The sequence below is a fragment of the Haliotis asinina genome, chromosome 2 (genome assembly GCF_037392515.1).
Source record: "Haliotis asinina isolate JCU_RB_2024 chromosome 2, JCU_Hal_asi_v2, whole genome shotgun sequence".
In the NCBI taxonomy this organism is placed as follows: domain Eukaryota; kingdom Metazoa; phylum Mollusca; class Gastropoda; order Lepetellida; family Haliotidae; genus Haliotis; species Haliotis asinina.
The window spans coordinates 60,636,660-60,656,044 of NC_090281.1; the positions used below are offsets into that span (position 1 = coordinate 60,636,660).

The following is a 19,385-nucleotide window of genomic DNA, read 5'->3' on the forward strand; positions in this document are numbered from 1 at the left end:
AAATGTAGTGAGTCAGTGAGTTAGGTTTATGTCATACAATGCAATGTTCCAGCTATATGGCAGAGGTCTGTAATTAATCAAGCCTGAATCAGACAATCTAGAGATCAACGGCATGTGATCAATCTGTTTCCCACACAGGCCAGTTTTTCCCCCTTGTCTAAACTAGGATATTTTGTTCTGTTTTCTATGAAAAGGGGGAGTTTTGGGCCTGGCTAGGCTAACTCTTTCCCTCCCTTGCTCTTATATCAAAAGGGGGAGAACAAGTTCTTACAAACTTTTAGCCGACAGTAGTTTTGACTAAATTTTGGTACACAATTTTGCAAAGAGTCTATTCTTGCTCATGGACACTTTGTCCTGTTATACTGGACCTTCATGGGTACATGGAATGTAAGCCACAAGGCTTTGCTGATGGACTTTCAGATATCACTTATGAGGGACAGAAAACATGCGGCAATACATCAAACTGTCTCCATATCTCAAGTAGTGCAGATCTACTTGGTCTGAAGTGGGCCTAATGATACCTCATCCCTTTTTCAGTTACCACTGTTATTGCTTGTACTTTGACTTGTGCTCATCCAAACTTAAGGACATATTGAACCATCCTCTTACCTTAACATCAACACTAGGTAGGTAGAAGACTGTGGTTTCCACGGTGACCTGGGGTTGTCCAATGCTCTTCTTGTTCTGAAGCAGAGTGGAAGATGACTCCTGTCTCTTCAGCTTCCGTCTCATCACGGGTGATGTGGTCTGCTCCCCAGACAGGTTTCTCTCCCTCTTCTGCTGTCTACAAGACAGTGTGGAATAAGTGAATGAGATTAATATAATCTTAAATCTTTGGTTTTTCAGCCACAGAGTGATTGGAACAATTCATACATTAGAAATTAACACTGAACTAAATAAAAACCTGACAACAATGCAAACAAGCAAAATGTCACAGATTTGTATATATAAGAAGCTTCCAACCATAAAACCATAAGGCTTTACCATACAATATATTATGAACAAAGGTTGCAGATCATGGATGCCCAAAGGGAGGCTACTGCTTTTTGTAGTATAGTGGTTAGAGCATCTGCACAGAATCAAAAGTCACTGGTTTGACCTCCAGTCATACGAAAAGATGTTAAAATATTTAACTTGATGTTCCCTTGTGCTAGGAATTAATGGGTACATAAAGGACTGGTTGTGTCAAAGTCAGTATAATGTGTCCGAGTTTGGTATTCATTCTTAACTGTTGCATGGTGTCTCAGTGAACTCACACCATAAAACCAGCTCAAGTCTGGGCTAGTATAAGCAGCCACACATACACACACAAGTACATTATCATATGAGCGAAATAATTTTAAGCACAACGTTAAATCCCATTTCAGCTCACCTCACTCAAACTGAGGCAAGTCATGTGCACCACTTTGATGAACCACTTGTTAAACATGATGAGGTCACACCTGAATGGTGAACCTGACCAAGGGACACAATTCTGCACATGAAATTACACCTTAGATGAGTCATTTGTTCAAAGAAATAACTGCATCCAATAACAGTGGGTTTCAGAAGCCCGTCCAAATGTAGCATCTGACTGTGATGCCACATTCTGCTCAGAATTTGAAATCTTGATCTAATAATTGATTTTCAAGAAAGAAAGGAGAAAGTATGATGAACTCACCTCTTGACCTCCTCATCCCTGGCTTCTTTAGGATACAGCACACACTTGCCGCTGTCGATGAACACTTTCACATCCAGCTCAAAATCAATGTTGGGTTCTGCAGCAGAACTCTTGGATGTCATGCCACTGACAATACTGGGGTTAGAGGTAGTCTTCAGCTTCTTCTTTGTCTTGGATGGTCTGGGAGTACATGGATACATGAAGTCAGAGTGAAAGAGTTTGCCGTCGTGTTTAGCAATATTACTGCAATATCACAGGGATACCAGGCTTTACACATTGTTACCATGCTGGGAATCAAACCCGGGTCTTCAGCGTGACAAGTTTAACCATCAGACTACATCATCACCCCCTACAGAGTGAGATATCATCGGATAACACAATCACAATCAAACCCGGGTCTTCAGCGTGACAAGCTTAACCATCAGACTACATCATCACCCCCTACAGAGTGAGATATCATCGGATAACACAATCACAATCAAACCCGCGTCTTCAGTGTGACAAGTTTAACCATCAGACTACATCATCACCCCCTACAGAGTGAGATATCATCGGATAACACAATCACAATCAAACCCGCGTCTTCAGCGTGACAAGTTTAACCATCAGACTACATCATCACCCCCTACAGAGTGAGATATCATTGGATAACACAATCACAATCAAACCCGGGTCTTCAACGTGACAAGCTTAACCATCAGACTACATCATCACCCCCTACAGAGTGAGATATCATTGGATAACACAATCACAATCAAACCCGCGTCTTCAGCGTGACAAGTTTAACCATCAGACTACATCATCACCCCCTACAGAGTGAGATATCATTGGATAACACAATCACAATCAAACCCGGGTCTTCAGCATGACAAGTTTAACCATCAGACTACATCATCACCCCCTACAGAGTGAGATATCATTGGATAACACTATCACAATCAAACCCGGGTCTTCAGCGTGACAAGTTTAACCATCAGACTACATCATCACCCCCTACAGAGTGAGATATCATTGGATAACACAATCACAATCAAACCCGGGTCTTCAGCGTGACAAGTTTAACCATTAGACTACCTCTCTGCCTACTGCAGAGTGAGATATCATTGGATAACACAATCACAATCAAACCCGGGTCTTCAGCGTGACAAGTTTAACCATCAGACTACATCATCACCCCCTACAGAGTGAGATATCATTGGATAACACAATCACAATCAAACCTGGGTCTTCAGCGTGACAAGTTTAACCATTAGACTACCTCTCTGCCTCCTGCAGAGTGAGATATCATTGGATAACACAATCACAATCAAACCCGGGTCTTCAGCGTGACAAGTTTAACCATTAGACTACCTCACTGCCCCCTGCAGAGTGAGATATCATCCCGATAACACAATCACAATCAAATCTGTGTCTTCAGCTTGACAAGCTTAACCATCAGATTACCTCACCGCCCCCTACAGAGTGAGATATCATCCCAATAACACAATCACAATCAAATCTGGGTCTTCAGCTTGACAAGCTTAACCATTAGACAACTTCACTGTCCCCTACAGATTGAGATATCATCCCGATAACACAATCACAATCAAATCTGTGTCTTCAGTGTGACAAGCTTAACCATTAGACTACCTCACTGCCCCTTGCAGAGTGAGATATCATCCCGATAACACAATCACAATCAAATCTGGGTCTTCTGTGTGACAAGCTCAACCATTAGACTACCTCACCGCCCCTATAGAGTGAGATATCATCCTGATAACACAATCACAATACTGATTAAGACCTGACCACATAACTGGCAATGACTTTTAGCATTATCTTGTCCAAAAACTGACACTGAATGTTTAAATGAAACAACATAATAGTTTTGATTCCTGAGTTAATTCAGGCCGAGTTACTAATATTGGGAAAAATATTCCAACATATTGTGATAGAGGTATCTGCACTGGGATATGCTGGGAGCTTAAGGACAGAGATTGACAGTAATTTTACATACATATCTTAGTTTCTGCATGATAAAGTAAATGTGACTCACTATGACCAGTTACTGCCATTTGGTTGTCATGGATACACAGGAGATATAATGTTTATAATGTATTGCAGCACATCTGTATACCAAGCAGTTTTGCAAATAATTGATATGCCAATGCGATAGTGAATATCCAAATGCAATGTCGCATCAGTCTGGAACTGTCTATATTCTATTTGTTTTATTGTTAGTATGCTGACCAGAATCCTGAATGTAAGAAGACTGTCTGTAAATAATCAAGTCTGGACTACACAATCCATTGACAGAGATCTTGAGCATCAGTCAGCATGAGCCATCATGCAATAATCAAGTAAGTGGATCTCACCACCTGATAGTATTAGTAGTCTCCATGTCCCTTCTTTTCTATTTTAACACAGATCTTAAAAGGGATTGTATGCTTTAAATGATATCCAAGTTAATAAAGCTGCATGTACGAATCAAGAGAGCTTAATCTCCTGTGATGGCTAGGTGCGACAAATTAAGCTACACCCGAGATCCATAAATCTTGGTGAAACTGTTTCCCGCATGCTGCTCACCTTCGTCGGAACACAGTGTCCAGGTTGATCTGTGAGTCTGGAGTGTCGGAGTCAGTGGATGAGGGCAGGTCAGAGTCAGATGTCAGGTCTTGCAGCGACACGCTCTCTCTGAGCAGAGGAACATCAGTCTCATCAAAACTTGAGGTCATCGCATCGGGGGTTCTATTGTCAACATGAAAAAACAGAAAAACAGTTTATGACTATTTGGTTTGGTTAAAATGCTCAGTGTTTCATCAGGCTTGTCTGTATTGAATATATTTCTGAAGTAAAACTTCAACTGGGGGTGGTGGGTTTGTACATGTTGGACTTGATGGGTTTAGTGATGGAGGATAATGTACATCAAGTAGGATGAATCCTGTGAATGTTTGATACTAACCCTGGGGGAGTGTACGTGTTGGACCTTGTGGCCCCGAACTGCACCCTGGCCACATGCCCTGAAGGTGATATTGCAGCCAGGTCAATAGAGTGAGTGCGAGCCTGGCGTCTAGGATCCATTGTGTGGGACGTGACACGACTGCTCTCGCCTTGACTGCAAGAGAAGGAACACACAGTGCAGACATGAGCATATCTGGGACTGAATTGTGTATCTAAATGTTGGCCATGTCTCTTATTCCTTATATATCATATACATTCCATTAGCCTAATCAGTTTTTGACCAGTACAAGAAACTTAGAATTTGTATAAAATCATGTGTTTCCCTGTACTATTCACAGACTGGAGTGACACTCACTGATCTTTGCGTTTGCCATGATGTCCACCATAAGACTTGGAACGACTGTGGGCTGGCTTAGGATTTAACCCAAGCTTGTCCCTTATTGCTGATGCCTGTCAAATAAATCACACATAAATATATTTGACATTACAAACATTATGAGAAGATCAGGCTGAACACACTGACTGAAACACTGCCAAATTAAGGTACAAAACACAACTAGGATACAATGTTAAAAATGTAATTTTTATGATAAAATTGATATGTTATATTTATTCTGACTCATGCTATATGCTTATGTCCTTTCCCTTTGTACAATATGTGGAAACTTGAATCCCTTTGCTCCCTAAAGCAAATGTAAAATCACTCACCCAGTGGGTTAACTTCCTTTTCCCGCCAAGCAACCCATGTGACCTAAACACTGGAATGCTCTTATCACTCTCTCCTTCATCGCCCAATATATCACCATTGAAAAAACATTTCTGTTTCTTGAAGCCACCTCATACGTGCTTGTAAAACTTTCTTTTCTAAATTACCCCCACATGGTGTGCACTTACCCGTTCACTCTGTTTCTTCAACTTGTTGAAGACATCTCTACGAAAGTCGTGGAAGAGGATAGCCTGTAGCTCCTCAAGCTTACGTCTCTCAGCCTCAATAATGGATGAGATGGCACCTAGCTGTCTGCAATAGGTAGGTTTAGATACAACTTCTGTATGTGCACTCAAGATGAAGGAGGCTGTCATCCACAAGACAATATTTGCAAGATGCTTAAAAAATGTGACACAATATGAACATCTCACAAATCATGACTCAGTACATGTGATTCATGTAAGTTACCTTTTTCATATACCAGATACAATTAACACCGCTTACGTTTTTCTGTGACTAGAAACTTACCATAAACTTTGTGGGAAATCCAAAACATTTTAGCGTAATTCCCAAATTACCTGATTTTCAAAATAATCATGTTAATGTCATTTCATATAATGTTTAACTAAAATGCTTACTTGAGGTCCTGCACCACTTTTGCCTGTTCATTCATCTCCCGTTCAATCTGCCTTGCTCTTTCCTTGGGGTCTAAGTCATGACTGAAGATCTCTTCAGGAAGAATGTCAGACACAAGACTTGGGCGGCGCACTGGGTCATCGATCTGCAGAACACGGTCATATAGTTCCATTGTTCCCTGATAGAGTGGGGGCTTTCTAATTCAACTTGTCCTGGTTTGGCTAATTCCAGTCAAACACTGAAGACTTGTGTGTGTGTGTGTGTGTGCGTGCATGTGGTGCACGTGTGTGGCTTCACACATTGTACCCATGTCCGTAGTCAAACACAGATCTTCGGAATGATGAGCAAACACTTCAATCACTAGGCTACCCTACCACTTCGGTAAAATATGAAGCAAGATAACAAAACAGTTCATTTTGCTTTATAAACTTAGTCTACTGTATATGGGACAACATACCTCAGTGTCTGTGGCCTCGTTATCCAACCCATCAGTCTCGTCCTCCTGCATCCCAAATCCTGTTCCATACCCTGCCTCAGTTGCCTCACCAGCAAGAGCAGTGAGGTTGTGGCCCAGGGCTGTCAGACGCTTGCCGATGTTGGTGTCAAGGTGGACGTCGATGCCCTGCATCTGCCACTGGACATTCAGGATCCACTTGGCATTACTCTTTGGGTCTGCAACACAAACAAGCCACTGAATGCTTGACGCTCAGTAGTTGCATTGTTTATACTTCATGGGATTGTCTACACACATTTCTCCATCGCCTGTCTATATACAGTCAATACTTCGCAGGTTTGTATACACGATGTTCCTTTATAACTCAGTATTTCACAGTTTGATTTTCATTATGTACCTTTACATTTCATCATACCTTATGGACATATAACATAACTTCATCACCCATACCAACATCACCAAGCAAAAGTGTAGTCTTTAAATACCGCATAAGTGGTATGATGAATTATTTGATTTGATTCAATCTCTGTAAGTTTAACCCTCTAGACCTCAGCTTTCACTTGCATGTGGAATGAGGTGTGCCTACCTGAAGCCTGTTTGTTGATGGTCCTGGAGCACACCTCGTATGTCCCCTCGGGCACACAGCAGATGTTCATGTTCGGCTCATCTTTCCCATTTGGTTTCCAGTCATCCCACGACGTCTCAAAGTCATCAGCAAAACGGAAACTGAACCCTAATTAACAGACAATACATGGTGACAACTACTTATATAGTTATAGTTTGGACATGAAAATAAGCAATGGATACCTGACAATTTTCTTGATGGATATTTGCTATTGTTACTTTAATGAGAGACTCAATAACATTATCGCTATGTGAAAATAGTCTGTAAATAAAAGTGTCTAAACCATACAAAACATCAAAAGCGATGACACCACATCAAGCCACCTGATCATCTAAACCACTCTGTCAGATGAGTTAGATTAGTTGGTTGTCAAGGTGCCCACTTATCAAGTCACAGATCTGGGTTTGATTCCCATCATGGGTACAATGTGTAAAAAACATTTCTTGTGACATCTGCTTTGATATTGCTGGAATGTTCTTAAACGCAGCATAAAACTCACTTACTGACTTAATTCCAACTACTACCAGTTCTACCACTTAATCCTTTTATGGCTTGTATATTTCAGTTACCTGTGATAGGATTTAACACAGGTTTGTGTCTGGCCAGTTCAACAATGATAACCCACTATCTACTCATTCTGAACTGACCAACCCATATATTATTCATTTGATGGCAAGTACAAGGCAAGTACATCTTATGGTATGATGAGGTTTAGGATGGCACCACTGACTTCTGTCCAATCACTCCAACCACTAGATCACGAACTGGTTTCATTACCCTTCAAGAACAACCAAGGAAGTGCATCAGTTGATGGAATTCACCTTTGAATCTGCCTTTGCTGACGAGGGACCCAGACGAGCAGGCTGAGATCTGGCTACTCTCGATCGTAAGCACCAGCGCTGCCCCAGGGTCACTTTCTGCCATGCGTCCCAGACCTGGAGCAGTCTGGAAGGTATCAGAGGACATACATCAGCAGAGTTTGCAATGCTTTGACATTGGGGCCTGCTGCCACCTGCAGGCTTTATAATTTACAGGCCCTGAATGGAATCTGCAGGCCCATTTTATCAAAATCAAACCAGTAAAAACAAAATAGACTACAATGTACACAGTTTTGACAAAAGCAATTGTTGAGAGATGTTTTTATTTGTCACACACTGGTGTAGACATTCCTATGTGTAAAGTGCTGAAATACCAGGAAGTGAAACTAAGTTATCAGAACATGAAGGATCATGGATGATTCCCGAGCGTTAATAAAGACAAAACTGTAAAGAGAAGAGTCCATTTGGAAGACAGCTAATTTACTGAAGGCCTCAAGGTCCTGCAAATATTTGAAACTGTTCGACCCAATACAATAACAACCGGCGCTGGGACTCCGGGCTGGTGATTAGTTCATTGCTGCACATCAGTATCAGCACACACTTACAGACTACCCTAGTCCAGGGAAGGATTCGGAAACATCAGAGCGAATGGCAGCTGCACTCAACAATATATTAGTTACATGATGGAAGTCTGTAAATAATCAAGTCTCGACCAGAGTCTGACCATACAATCCTGTTAGTTTCAATTGTCTCCTATGACAAACATGGGTTGCTGAAAACCAATTCTAACCCAGATCGTCATGATTGCAAGTTGTCCTCATTGGATATGTTTTGGAACATGTCAAACGATATATGGCCCTGACAGACACTGGCATGTAGTAATGTTTATATATCCCACTTTACCTGGTAGGAGAGAGTGTCAATGGGGACACAGATGCCCATGTCGTCAACGGTCAGCTGGAGGAACAGGGTGCTGAGTGAAGGCGGTGCTGCAGCCTGAGCAAACTGTGGCAGCTTATTGATGACCTCCTGGGTGGCTGTCTGAACCTGTAGACATACAAACATACTGCAGTAAGAACAAGTCCTATTGTATTGCACCCAAAAGATGAATCAGAAAAGGAAAGAGCAGCACCTACCTCCTTGTTGAGGGACATCCTCTGCTCCGTCCAGTACTCATAGGCATTCTTGTAGTTGAGCCACACCAACACAGCTGCAAAGAGATGTCAGCTACAGGACCATAGTTCACACAACACATGTCATGTATGAGCTATATTATGAGACCAGACCCAAATTTCCTGAAACAAACTTAAATTTACTCAAATTTCAAACTGAGTTTGAAACACCTGAACTGCATGTATAAAATTAAAAAGCCCACATACAAAGTAATGTACACTATGTTTGAGCTAATTATCGATTTCAATTCATTGTGCGAAATGCATGTGCCCATGTTGAGTAAAAACTCTAATTCAAGTCAAAACTCTGTATAAACGCATTCCCCAAACCCAGATTTGTGTCTCATGTTACAGTAAAGATATGCCTACCCTTGTCGAAGGCAAGGGGCTGGGCCAGGACGATGGGTCGGGTGAGGTTGATGATGAGGGCCTCCTGATTGGTGGACACCCCTGGGATCATCTCATCCTGGAACATAGCAATGGTGCAACAAGTGAGTTGGACTTTGACTCCACTTTGAAAAGTATTTCAGCAATACTTCAGCAGATCAGATTCACATGTGAGAAATTCTGAGGTGGTCCACATTAGGACTTGGCTGAAAATCATGATCAATGACAAACCAAGAAACATGGGATGAACTGACCAAGGTAACCTAAACCTCCCAGATATGTGCATTATTATTCATGACCCTCTCCAAGAGACATAAATTCTAGTGATCCTTCCCTGACTCCCAGGATTAATCTGCTCCTAAACTATTTGTTTACTCCAGTTACATGGCAGCAGTTTGTAAAGAATACTCTTGACCAGGCAATCTGATGATCAACATCATGAGCATCAATCTACGCAATTAGGTCATGATGACATGTGTCAACCAAGTTTGTAAGCATGACCACCCGATCCTGTTAGTTACCTCTTATGACAAGCATGGGCTGCTGAAGACCTATTCTAGCCAGGATATTCAAAGGTATATTCCTCTAGTAAATCGTCCCAACACTGTCTGCAATGATGTAAGCTGGGTTTGTTGGAAGGGAGACTTGTTATATCAGAAACCAGACATGTTAAAGCCATGAATCATCAGAAAGAGATTAATGAATATTACAATAAGGCCAGACCAATTTTACTTCTCGTTTTACAGACTTTTTCCTTGAAAAGCTAAAGGCAGGAGGGATTTTGGTAGGGGGAAAGATCACCAGTTAAAGCGAAATCCCACATGAGTTTTTCAAAGGCATTGTTTTCAAAAGTTCACACTTGCTAAGGTGCTCAAAGAAACATTTTTTTTCTAGAATATTTATCTGAACACCAAATGCCACTACTACAAGCTAGATTTTTGACAGATAGTCTCCATTTACAGGTAGCCAGATGGTCTGGAAAAAATTCTAAAAAGTTCCATATACCTGAGTAATTTTTGGTGTCTGGTGTGGTTAAATTCATTTTGTCTGGCTGGGTTTGGGGCTTATTTCATTCACTGCTGCTACTACTACTAATAATAATGTGCCAAACTATCCTCCTTGTATTCTCATAGCATTAACAATCACTAAGGCATTATTGAAGTCCACTGATTGTACTGATATGTACAATCTGCACCCTAACTGACCTGCAAGGCATTCCTGATTCCTATCTTGGTTTTGAAGAAAGCCATTGTCTGAAACTCGGGCTCAGCCTCCTCAAACACTTGGTTCTGCAATAATGGAAAGATTGAATGAGTTTGGTGGTTAATGCTGCTCTTGAAATGATTCTAGTTGTGTCCCATATCAACTTGATGTAGGAGGTCTTAGACATTAGCACTATGGTGACAATTTCTAAACTATTTCTAACTATATATAAAAGACAAGCACAAATTGCAAACAGAAAAATTCTCAATACCCCTCAAAATTGTGAATGTATCAGTCCTAATTATTGTTGCAGAAAGGAGCTTGTGATTGTGTGAGTGTGTCGCAGATGTATATGTGACCTTTGTTTCTTTTTGTCAATGAATGACCTTGACCTTTTGTAACATATGACCTGTGTACAATATAAAGTTGGTTGAAAATTAGTAATACTGGTTTTGTACAGGTCATGTGACCTTTGACCGAATTAAATTAGGCATGTCATCAGATGATGCACTTTCCATGATAAAACATATGACCCACTTTCCATGATGAAACACTTTACACTGATTTGTTGAAATTCCACAGACTGATGCCATTCAACCTGCCCACATCTGAAATGATGACGTCTACTCACCTTCAGTAGCTGGCCAAGGGCCACGTTCAAGTATATCTGGGCTCTGATGAACACTTTCTGATTATCCTCATAGTCTGTAAAAAAGTTAAATGTATTTTTTGTAATTTTTACCTGAATTAAACTTACATGCTTTTATGAATTACTTCTAAATTTCATCATTTCATGGGAAAAGATTTGTGGCTGCCTACAGGTTGGGATTCCAAAATCACATCAGTCAAATATCATCAAGTCTGTCCTATTGGAGCAGCAGACTTACATGGTATTTCAACATCATAGTCTATTACTACGAGGTAGCTGGAATACCTAAGGCAATGATACCAGTATGTTCACCGGTGTGCGGGTGAGTGTATGAGACGGGGATTCCAGAGTCACATCAGTCAAACATCATTAAGTCTGTCCAAATAGAGCATCAGACGTACATGGTATTTCAAGACCATAGTCTATTCCTATCAGACAACTGGAATAACAGCAGTGTGTATATGTGTCAAGTTAATGGCTACCTATGTCAGGTTGAGATTCCCGGGCAGCCATATGCACCCTGTTCGACACCTCCAGCTCGATCTCTCCGGTCTCCAGTCTCACTGCATTCGAGGTAGGGGTGGTGGCTGTGATCTGGATACCCTGAAAGCAGTACAGATATCTTTAGTTCATGTTATACAGCTGCCATACTTAGTACAAGAAATTAACTGAAAATTTTGTAAAATGGTGCCCAGCCATACGACACATATAGCTGTGGGTTTGGTGTGGAATTGAACCTGGTTCTTCTGTACAACAACAGGGCAGGAACCACTAGGGTACCTCACATACGTATTTGACCTTGATATGATGACATGTGTAGCAGGGTATGGAGTCATCCCACAGATAACATCCTTACCTTGTCACCTTGCTGATGGGGTTAACCTCTTTGGTCATGTGGACAAGGCGTCAATCTTGGGACCAGAAGGTCCAAGGTTCGAATCGGGATTTGGAAATTTATGGATGCTACACATGCTTCAACAAAGCTAGTCAGGCAATTCTGTACTGTTAGTTGCCTCTCATGATACGTATTGGGATCATCAATGGGCAAATCCATAGCTTTACAAATATTTTCTATAATTTATGTCAACTGACACAGACTGTCTTTACAAAAGAAGAAGTAGCCACTCACCTTGAACCTGAAGGAGAAGGAGTAGAGCAGTGGCTCAGGGTCGCTGGCCTGGGTGGACTTCTCCTCTTCGGACCACAGTCTCATGGGCTGATCTGATCCTGAGACCTTCTGGACAACCTCATTCACCTCCTGACCACAGAACAAGCATAACATTTGTGTATAAACAAAGCGAGTGAACAGTTCCAGGTTCTTCACAGCAGCATGTAAATAACCACATTTCGATGTGTGTAACTGTCAGATTCCATGGCTAAGGGAGGCAACTCTGTACAGAAGTCTGCCTCAGACTTTGCTACCTGCTGATAATGAATCATGCTGTTACCTTCATGAAGACTTTCTGTACAAAGACCAGGTGGTTGAGAAGGTCTGTTGTAAGGCTGTGTTCCAGCATCCCGACCTCAGCAACAGCGTTCATGTAGCTCCCTGCCTTCAGGATGAGACCCTCTGTCAGAGTCTCTGACACAGGAGCTCCTGCCTTGTGCTGACGGTAGTCAGCATACACGTGAATAGGGGGCAACTCGATACTCGCAGATGAGGGGATGGAGGTCTCCGTAGTAACCACCTGGAATTACTGCTGCTTTTACAAGGAGTTCAGGCACATCATGACTTCTGTGGGACCAGATTTACATGGTCATGATATGGTGGTTAAGTTGAGGAATGGCTAGTGTATCTATTCAGTTAATAAGGTAGCTGGACTTAACACTATTATCAAAGCAGTCAGTCATGTCAGTGGACATTAAAGTAAGCCATCTAAGGTGAAAATCTCATCATATTAGGTGCCCACTCATGGGTGAGCAGAGGTATATTTTGGACAAAGTTGCTTGTCTAGAAAGACAAAACTTGTCTGCCATCCATCTTTAAGATTGATTAAATCTAAGACTGGTTTGCATTTCACTTGATCATAACAGACATTAATCAATCCAAGACCAGACAGTTGCTTGATTGTGGGCTTCAGTTTGGGGGACAATTAAACCGAATGTCCCCTACATCCAGAGGTCAAGCATCTCACCTTTGACCTGAAGCTGAGAGTATGTTTGGGCAGGACCACCGTGAACCGTGCCTTCTTCCCTGTCATGCCAGCTACGGTGATTGCGCCAGTCTGAAACATTCATTTCATGGAAGTACTTCAGACAAGACAACCTTAAATTCATCATATGGTGATCATTCTTGCCAATTTTGCTGAATTTGATGTTTATTGTTTATTTGCTGTTTAATGCTGCACATGCCAATATTCAAGCTATATGGTGTCTGTCCATACAATATTGAGTCTGGTCAAGACTATACACACTGGACAACATCATGAGCATCAATCTATGTAACTGGGTTACAATGACGTGTGACAAGAAGTCAGTGAGCCTGACCACCTGATCCCATCAGTCATTTCTGACGACAAGCATGATTTGCTGAAGCTAAATGTGTCTGCTTGTACTAGTTCAGAAACCATGGATGAATATTTACATAGATACCTCATGCATACCCACTAACACTTATATTATCTATCAAATTCTAAGCATCAGGCATGGTAACAACATCAAGCAAAAATTTATACAAACCTGTAGAGGTTATGAATTCTTTGAAGAATGTCCGCCTTGGGGTACATATATAGCATTAAAATGTCCATTTTAAAATGCCTACGACAGTTGTAACAATATTGAATAAATATTTTACAAAACAAAAAACTCGTTTTGTCTTGTGAGACCACCCCTACAGGGCCCCTACCTGGGCCCCTTGACAGCCAAGAGCAGGTAACTCCCGCCGCGAACCTCGCACCTCACTTTTCATGCTGAACTCGTCAGACAGAATGTGGGGAGGTGGGTGGCCGTACCCCAAGGAGGACATTCTTCAAAGAATTCATAACCTCTACAGGTTTGTATAATTCTTTTTCAGAAGAAGTCCTCCTTGGGGTACATATATAGCATAAAACAGACTCCCAACGAACGTGAGTCGGGAGAGGCATTCTGTCTGCTAACATATACCCTTCACACTCTCTCATACACTGCCGAAGCTGCGAGAGATAAAGGAAACACTTACCCAAACACCGAGACCGCTGATGTCAATCAGGCGGGGGCGTGGCAAATGTGGGGTATAGCCAATGAACGGCTGCGCTCAGGACTGATGGACATGAGTCCACGCCCTAAACTCTACACTGTATGGTACATTCCCCAAACCAGCGAACAGTGCTGGGAACAACAGTGCATAATAACGGTAGCGTATATCGACGCTATAAGAAAGTGCCATCGTCTTCTTGGTACTTTTTTTTTTTTTTTTTTTTTTTGTAATATATATATAAATATATATACAAAAACCACCACCAGCATAAAATCCACCACCATAATGAATTTACTGACCCATCACCAGAGGTAAAAATACACATGATCTCGATTTCATTAGCTCATTCAGCTAGGGAGGGTCACGACCCTGCCCACTGGAGAGAACTGTCTGACCAAACCGAGCACGCTCCCTCGAGTGTTTGTCCAACTGATAGTGTCGGATGAACGTGCTCGGCCGGCTCCAAATAGCCGCTGAGCATATCTCCTCAATGGGCAGTGCCGCTGCATAAGCTTGTGATGTAGCCACTGCCCTAACCGAATGAGCTTTCAGCCCTTGGGGTATAGTTAACCCCTTATGGGTGTAAGCCATACAAATGGCAGAGACAAGCCACCTAGAAATGGTTTGCTTGTTTGCCGGCAGACCAGCTCTCCCCCCGCCATAACAGCAAAACAACTGTTTATCCTTCCGGATATCAGCAGTTCGTTTGATATAAGCTCTGAGAGTTTTACGGACATCTAAGACGTGAGCACGTCGAAGAGAGGTACCGGACGAGGGAGGCTGCATGAGCGTAGGTAGCTCGATAGGTGCTGTAACATGAAAAGCGCCTGCAATCTTAGGACGGTAAGAATCCGGCAACCTAATACTGACCCTGTCTTTATGAAAGACGGTCAGAGCAGGATCTGCTGACATAGCGTGAATGTCGCCAACCCGCCTGCCGGATGTTACCGCCACAAGAAAGGCAGCCTTCCAAGTTAACAGCTGGAGAGAAAGAGACGATAGCTCGTAAAAAAGAGGACCGGACAGCCAATCAAGAACGATTGACAAGTCCCACGGGGGACTAATCCGCCAGATAGTCGGACGGATCCTATCCACGCCTGCTAGAAAACGCTGCATAAGAGGGTGCTGCCCCAAGAGAGCACCGTCGACAGGAATATGGAAAGCCGAAATAGCCGTGGAATAGCCCCGGATAGTAGACGCGGCAAGGCCGTTCTCTAGCCGGGACTGTAAAAATTCCAGAACTTCAACTAAAGTTGAAGAAAAGGGATCAAGAATCCCCCTGTCGACACACCAGCGCGCATAACAGGCCCATCTATCCTCATATTGAACGTTTGTTGAATCCCTCCGCGAAGCCAGAATTGTGTCTGCAACTGGTGCAGGAATTCCGCTCGCCTGGAGGCGATCCCTGACAGTGGCCAAGCCACCCATTGAATCCTGGGATTCGGGTGCGGCGCTCCGTTCTGGGATAATAAGTCCGGTCGAAAGGGTAACAGGATAAGAGGCAGTGCCAGAAACCTGAGTAACACCGGAAACCAGCTTTGAGACGACCAAAGAGGGGCAAGAAGCACTAACAGTCGAGCTGGTTGGGTGGCAAGCTGCGAGAGGACCCTGGGAATCAGTGGCAGAGGTGGGAACGCCCACAATACCCTGTCCGTCCAATCAAGTTGGAAGGCGTCCAGGGCGATGGCTCTCGATGGTATCCGAGAGCAAAACACCGGAATCCCCAGAGGCAAACAGATCCACCTGGAACGACCCGAACAACCGGGAGATAGTCTCGAATATCTCCCGATGTAACATCCACTCGTGTGGAGCCAGAACACGTCGAGAGAGCACATCTGCTCGAACATTGTCCACCCCCGGGAGATACACGGGACACACCCGCACGTTGAACTGGTCGCACCTAAGTAGAAACTGCCACGCCTCCTGAAGGAGAGACTGAGACACCGTACCGCCCTGTTTCAGGATATAGGTCATTGCCGTCTGGTTGTCCATCTCTAGACGCACCACACAGCCGCTGACCATCTCCCGAAAATGTCGGAACACCAGCCGGACAGCTCTCAATTCTAGCACATTGATGTGCAGGTGCGTCTCGTTCTGCGACCACAGGCCTGAGACTGATTGACTGCCCAGTACACCCCCCCACCCCGTGAGGGAGGCGTCTGTCTGAATTGAGAGATCTGGTAAGGGAGCGTCCAGGGGCAGTCCCCTGGATAGATTCCCTACCACTGTCCACCACCGTAAATGAGGAAGTAACCACCCCGGAGCGTGGAGCATTGTCTCGTAGCTCTGGGAATGAGACCACATCCGAGCCAAGGCGTACTGAATGGGCCGCATCCTCAACCGCGCTATCCAAACGATGTCCACTGTCGCCGCCATGTTGCCTAGCAACTGGAGCCAAGTCCGAGCTGTGGCCGAGGGGGACTCGAGAAATTGTAGAACAACTCTCTGAACTTTGGAGATTCGATCCGGAGATAGGGAGACCAAGCCTCGCGCTGTCTCGAATCGTGCGCCTAAGAAGATCAGATCCTGTGTGGGAACGAGTTCTGATTTCTTTAGATTGATAATCCAACCCAACTTGGTGAGAATACACATGACTGCAAACGTCACGTCTCGACTCAAGTGAGCGGCAAGTGCCCGAAGGAGCCAGTCGTCCAGGTACGGATGACAACACCTGCCCTGTGACCTGGCCACTTGCGCTGGGATTAGCATAAGCTTGGTGAACACCCTCGGAGCCGTAGCGATGCCGAAGGGAAGCACCCGAAACTGATAGCATGCCCCGTCGAAGGAAAACCGGAGGTACTTCCTGAACTGGGGATGCATGGGAATGTGCAGGTATGCATCTTTGAGATCGATGGACGTAAGCCAATCGCCTCTTTCTACAGATGAGATCACCGACCTCGGTGTCTCCATCTTGAATGAAGGGACCTGCAACAATTTGTTCAGACCTTTTAGATTTAGAATAGGTCTGAACCCTCCGTCCTTTTTGGGAACTAGGAAATAAGTGGAATAAAATCCCTCTTGTTCCTGTCCCCTCGGAACCACCTCGATGGCCGCCTTGACCAGTAATGACTGGACCTCGGCGCGGAGCACCTCGGCTTTCTCCGGAACAGCCGGCACTGGCGTGCAACGGATTCCGGAAAAGAGAGGTGGGTCTCGCTTCCACTGTGGTAAGTGGCCATCCCTGAGTGTGGATAGGACCCAGGGATTGGATGTGACCTTTTCCCATTCCGGCAGGAAGAGAGAAAGGCGGCCACCCACAGGGACATGTGGTAGAAGGCAGTGAATCCCCAACGTCGGCAGTACTCCGCCTGCTTGATTCAGGGTCATGAAGGGCACCAGAGGAGAGACTACTGGGAAGTCGGTGCCGACTTCCCTTTCCTCTGAAAAACCTGCTGGGGCCCGGCAGCCTTGCCCTTACCCTTACCTTTACCCTTGCCCTTGCGCACCTGCAAAGGCTGCGCCCATTTGGCAGTGTCCTTGGTTGGAACCGAAGGATACACCGAGGCAAGGGTCGAGGGCTGCGCACGAGATGAATGCGGCTGCTCCAATAAGGGTTTAGAATCCTTAAAAGTGGAAACAGCCTCCGCGGCCTCCCGAACTACTGTTGCCGCTCCCGGAAACAGGGTGGAACCCATCCGGTAAGGCAACGCAAGAAGAGCCTGCTGCGTGGCCAGCGAATACCGCGCCACCGAGAGCCACAGCCTACGGAGGGCCATAACCGCAGACATCATCTGGCACGCTGAGGACCTAATCGAGTCCGGTGCCAAATGAGACTGCACCTCCGTAAGCTGCTGCGCTAGGGTCGCCCCCCTCACTGTCCACCAACTGGCGCTGTAACACCGAAGTGTACGCAGCATGGATGGTGACCTTGAGGCATTGCACAGCGTTGCGGTACTGCTCCTCAAATGACCTATAGGCGGATTTGAGGGCAGTCGCATTGGAAGTAAAGGGTGGTAGCCTCCGACCCTGCCTCGCCGAGGCAAGCGAGCTGCCAGATGAACCCCCCAGGGCAACCGACGCATAAATGCAGTCGTCTACCACAGGGGGGTTATAAATGCCGAGATCCCCCATCAGGTATCTCCGATCAATCTCCGGTAAATCAAAGCGAGATCGGGATCCCGACAGGAGGGGGTTGATAACATCGGCTAAAATTGACGGGATGATGCGGAGCTGAGTATCCGCCACCTTCGTCGGAGTGAATGCCTCCCCCGGGAGCCGAAACTCCATGGGGTTGGGCGTCGCCGTGGCCACAACCACCTGAGGCAGGACAGTAGCTATACTCTCCCGTACCTGCCTCAGGGAGGCGCCGAGCGAAAAAGAAGCTTCGCTAGGCCCCTCCCGACCCTCCCCTTCCTCCATGATCTCCTCGACGCGATCCTCCAGCAACGACGTCTCTGACTTGAGAGACAGCTCCGGAGGATCGGTCGAGGGAACATCGGAGAGTGAGAGAGGCTCGAGAAGAGCCGAGCGGCTCGACGCCATGGACCCGATCGAGTCCGTGTGACGCATAGCCGGCCCCGCTTCCCTAGGAAGACCGAGAGAGGTCGTCCCCGAGTGACCGGCTACCGAAGTTGCTAACGGCACCGGTTCACTCACTAAGGGTGTCCCCACACCAATACCAGAGGTTTGGCTGGGGACCTCTTGGGACGCCATATTAGAAGCCACACCCCCATCCGGACTGACGCCGATCTCCTGACGGAGACCAGGCATCGCGTCTGAAATGAGCGTGTGGACCGAAGCCATTTGCTGCTGTAAAAGATTGGTTAGCATATCAAGGGTTAAGGGTTGTGATGGTTGAGACGGAGGTGCACTGGATGAAGTGGAAGCCACCGCCTGGGGGGGGGGGGGCGACTGTACACTTCGCTGATTTGGAAGATTTCCCCCCCGCCGAAGAACCCTTCTTTTTCTCCCCTTTAGCTTTTTTTGAGGGTGGCTCCTGGGCCCAAATGACACCCCCCGC

General features: G+C 44.9%; 1 protein-coding gene across 1 annotated transcript in view; it reads right to left on the minus strand.

Moving 5' to 3' along the window:
- Positions 1-19,385, minus strand: part of LOC137274064 (bridge-like lipid transfer protein family member 1) — a 79,050-nt gene that overhangs the window by 18,474 nt on the left and 41,191 nt on the right. The window contains exons 30-48 of the mRNA XM_067807044.1: positions 13,386-13,475; positions 12,699-12,938; positions 12,380-12,508; positions 11,733-11,853; positions 11,233-11,306; positions 10,604-10,687; positions 9,381-9,477; positions 8,976-9,049; positions 8,743-8,886; positions 7,843-7,966; positions 6,983-7,129; positions 6,400-6,614; positions 5,945-6,087; positions 5,495-5,618; positions 4,956-5,050; positions 4,602-4,754; positions 4,226-4,387; positions 1,661-1,840; positions 610-784 (exon numbers count right to left, since the gene is read on the minus strand). Of these exons, the coding sequence (XP_067663145.1) occupies positions 610-784; positions 1,661-1,840; positions 4,226-4,387; positions 4,602-4,754; positions 4,956-5,050; positions 5,495-5,618; positions 5,945-6,087; positions 6,400-6,614; positions 6,983-7,129; positions 7,843-7,966; positions 8,743-8,886; positions 8,976-9,049; positions 9,381-9,477; positions 10,604-10,687; positions 11,233-11,306; positions 11,733-11,853; positions 12,380-12,508; positions 12,699-12,938; positions 13,386-13,475 (2,571 nt within the window). The remainder of the gene's footprint in view (positions 1-609; positions 785-1,660; positions 1,841-4,225; positions 4,388-4,601; positions 4,755-4,955; positions 5,051-5,494; positions 5,619-5,944; positions 6,088-6,399; positions 6,615-6,982; positions 7,130-7,842; positions 7,967-8,742; positions 8,887-8,975; positions 9,050-9,380; positions 9,478-10,603; positions 10,688-11,232; positions 11,307-11,732; positions 11,854-12,379; positions 12,509-12,698; positions 12,939-13,385; positions 13,476-19,385) is intronic.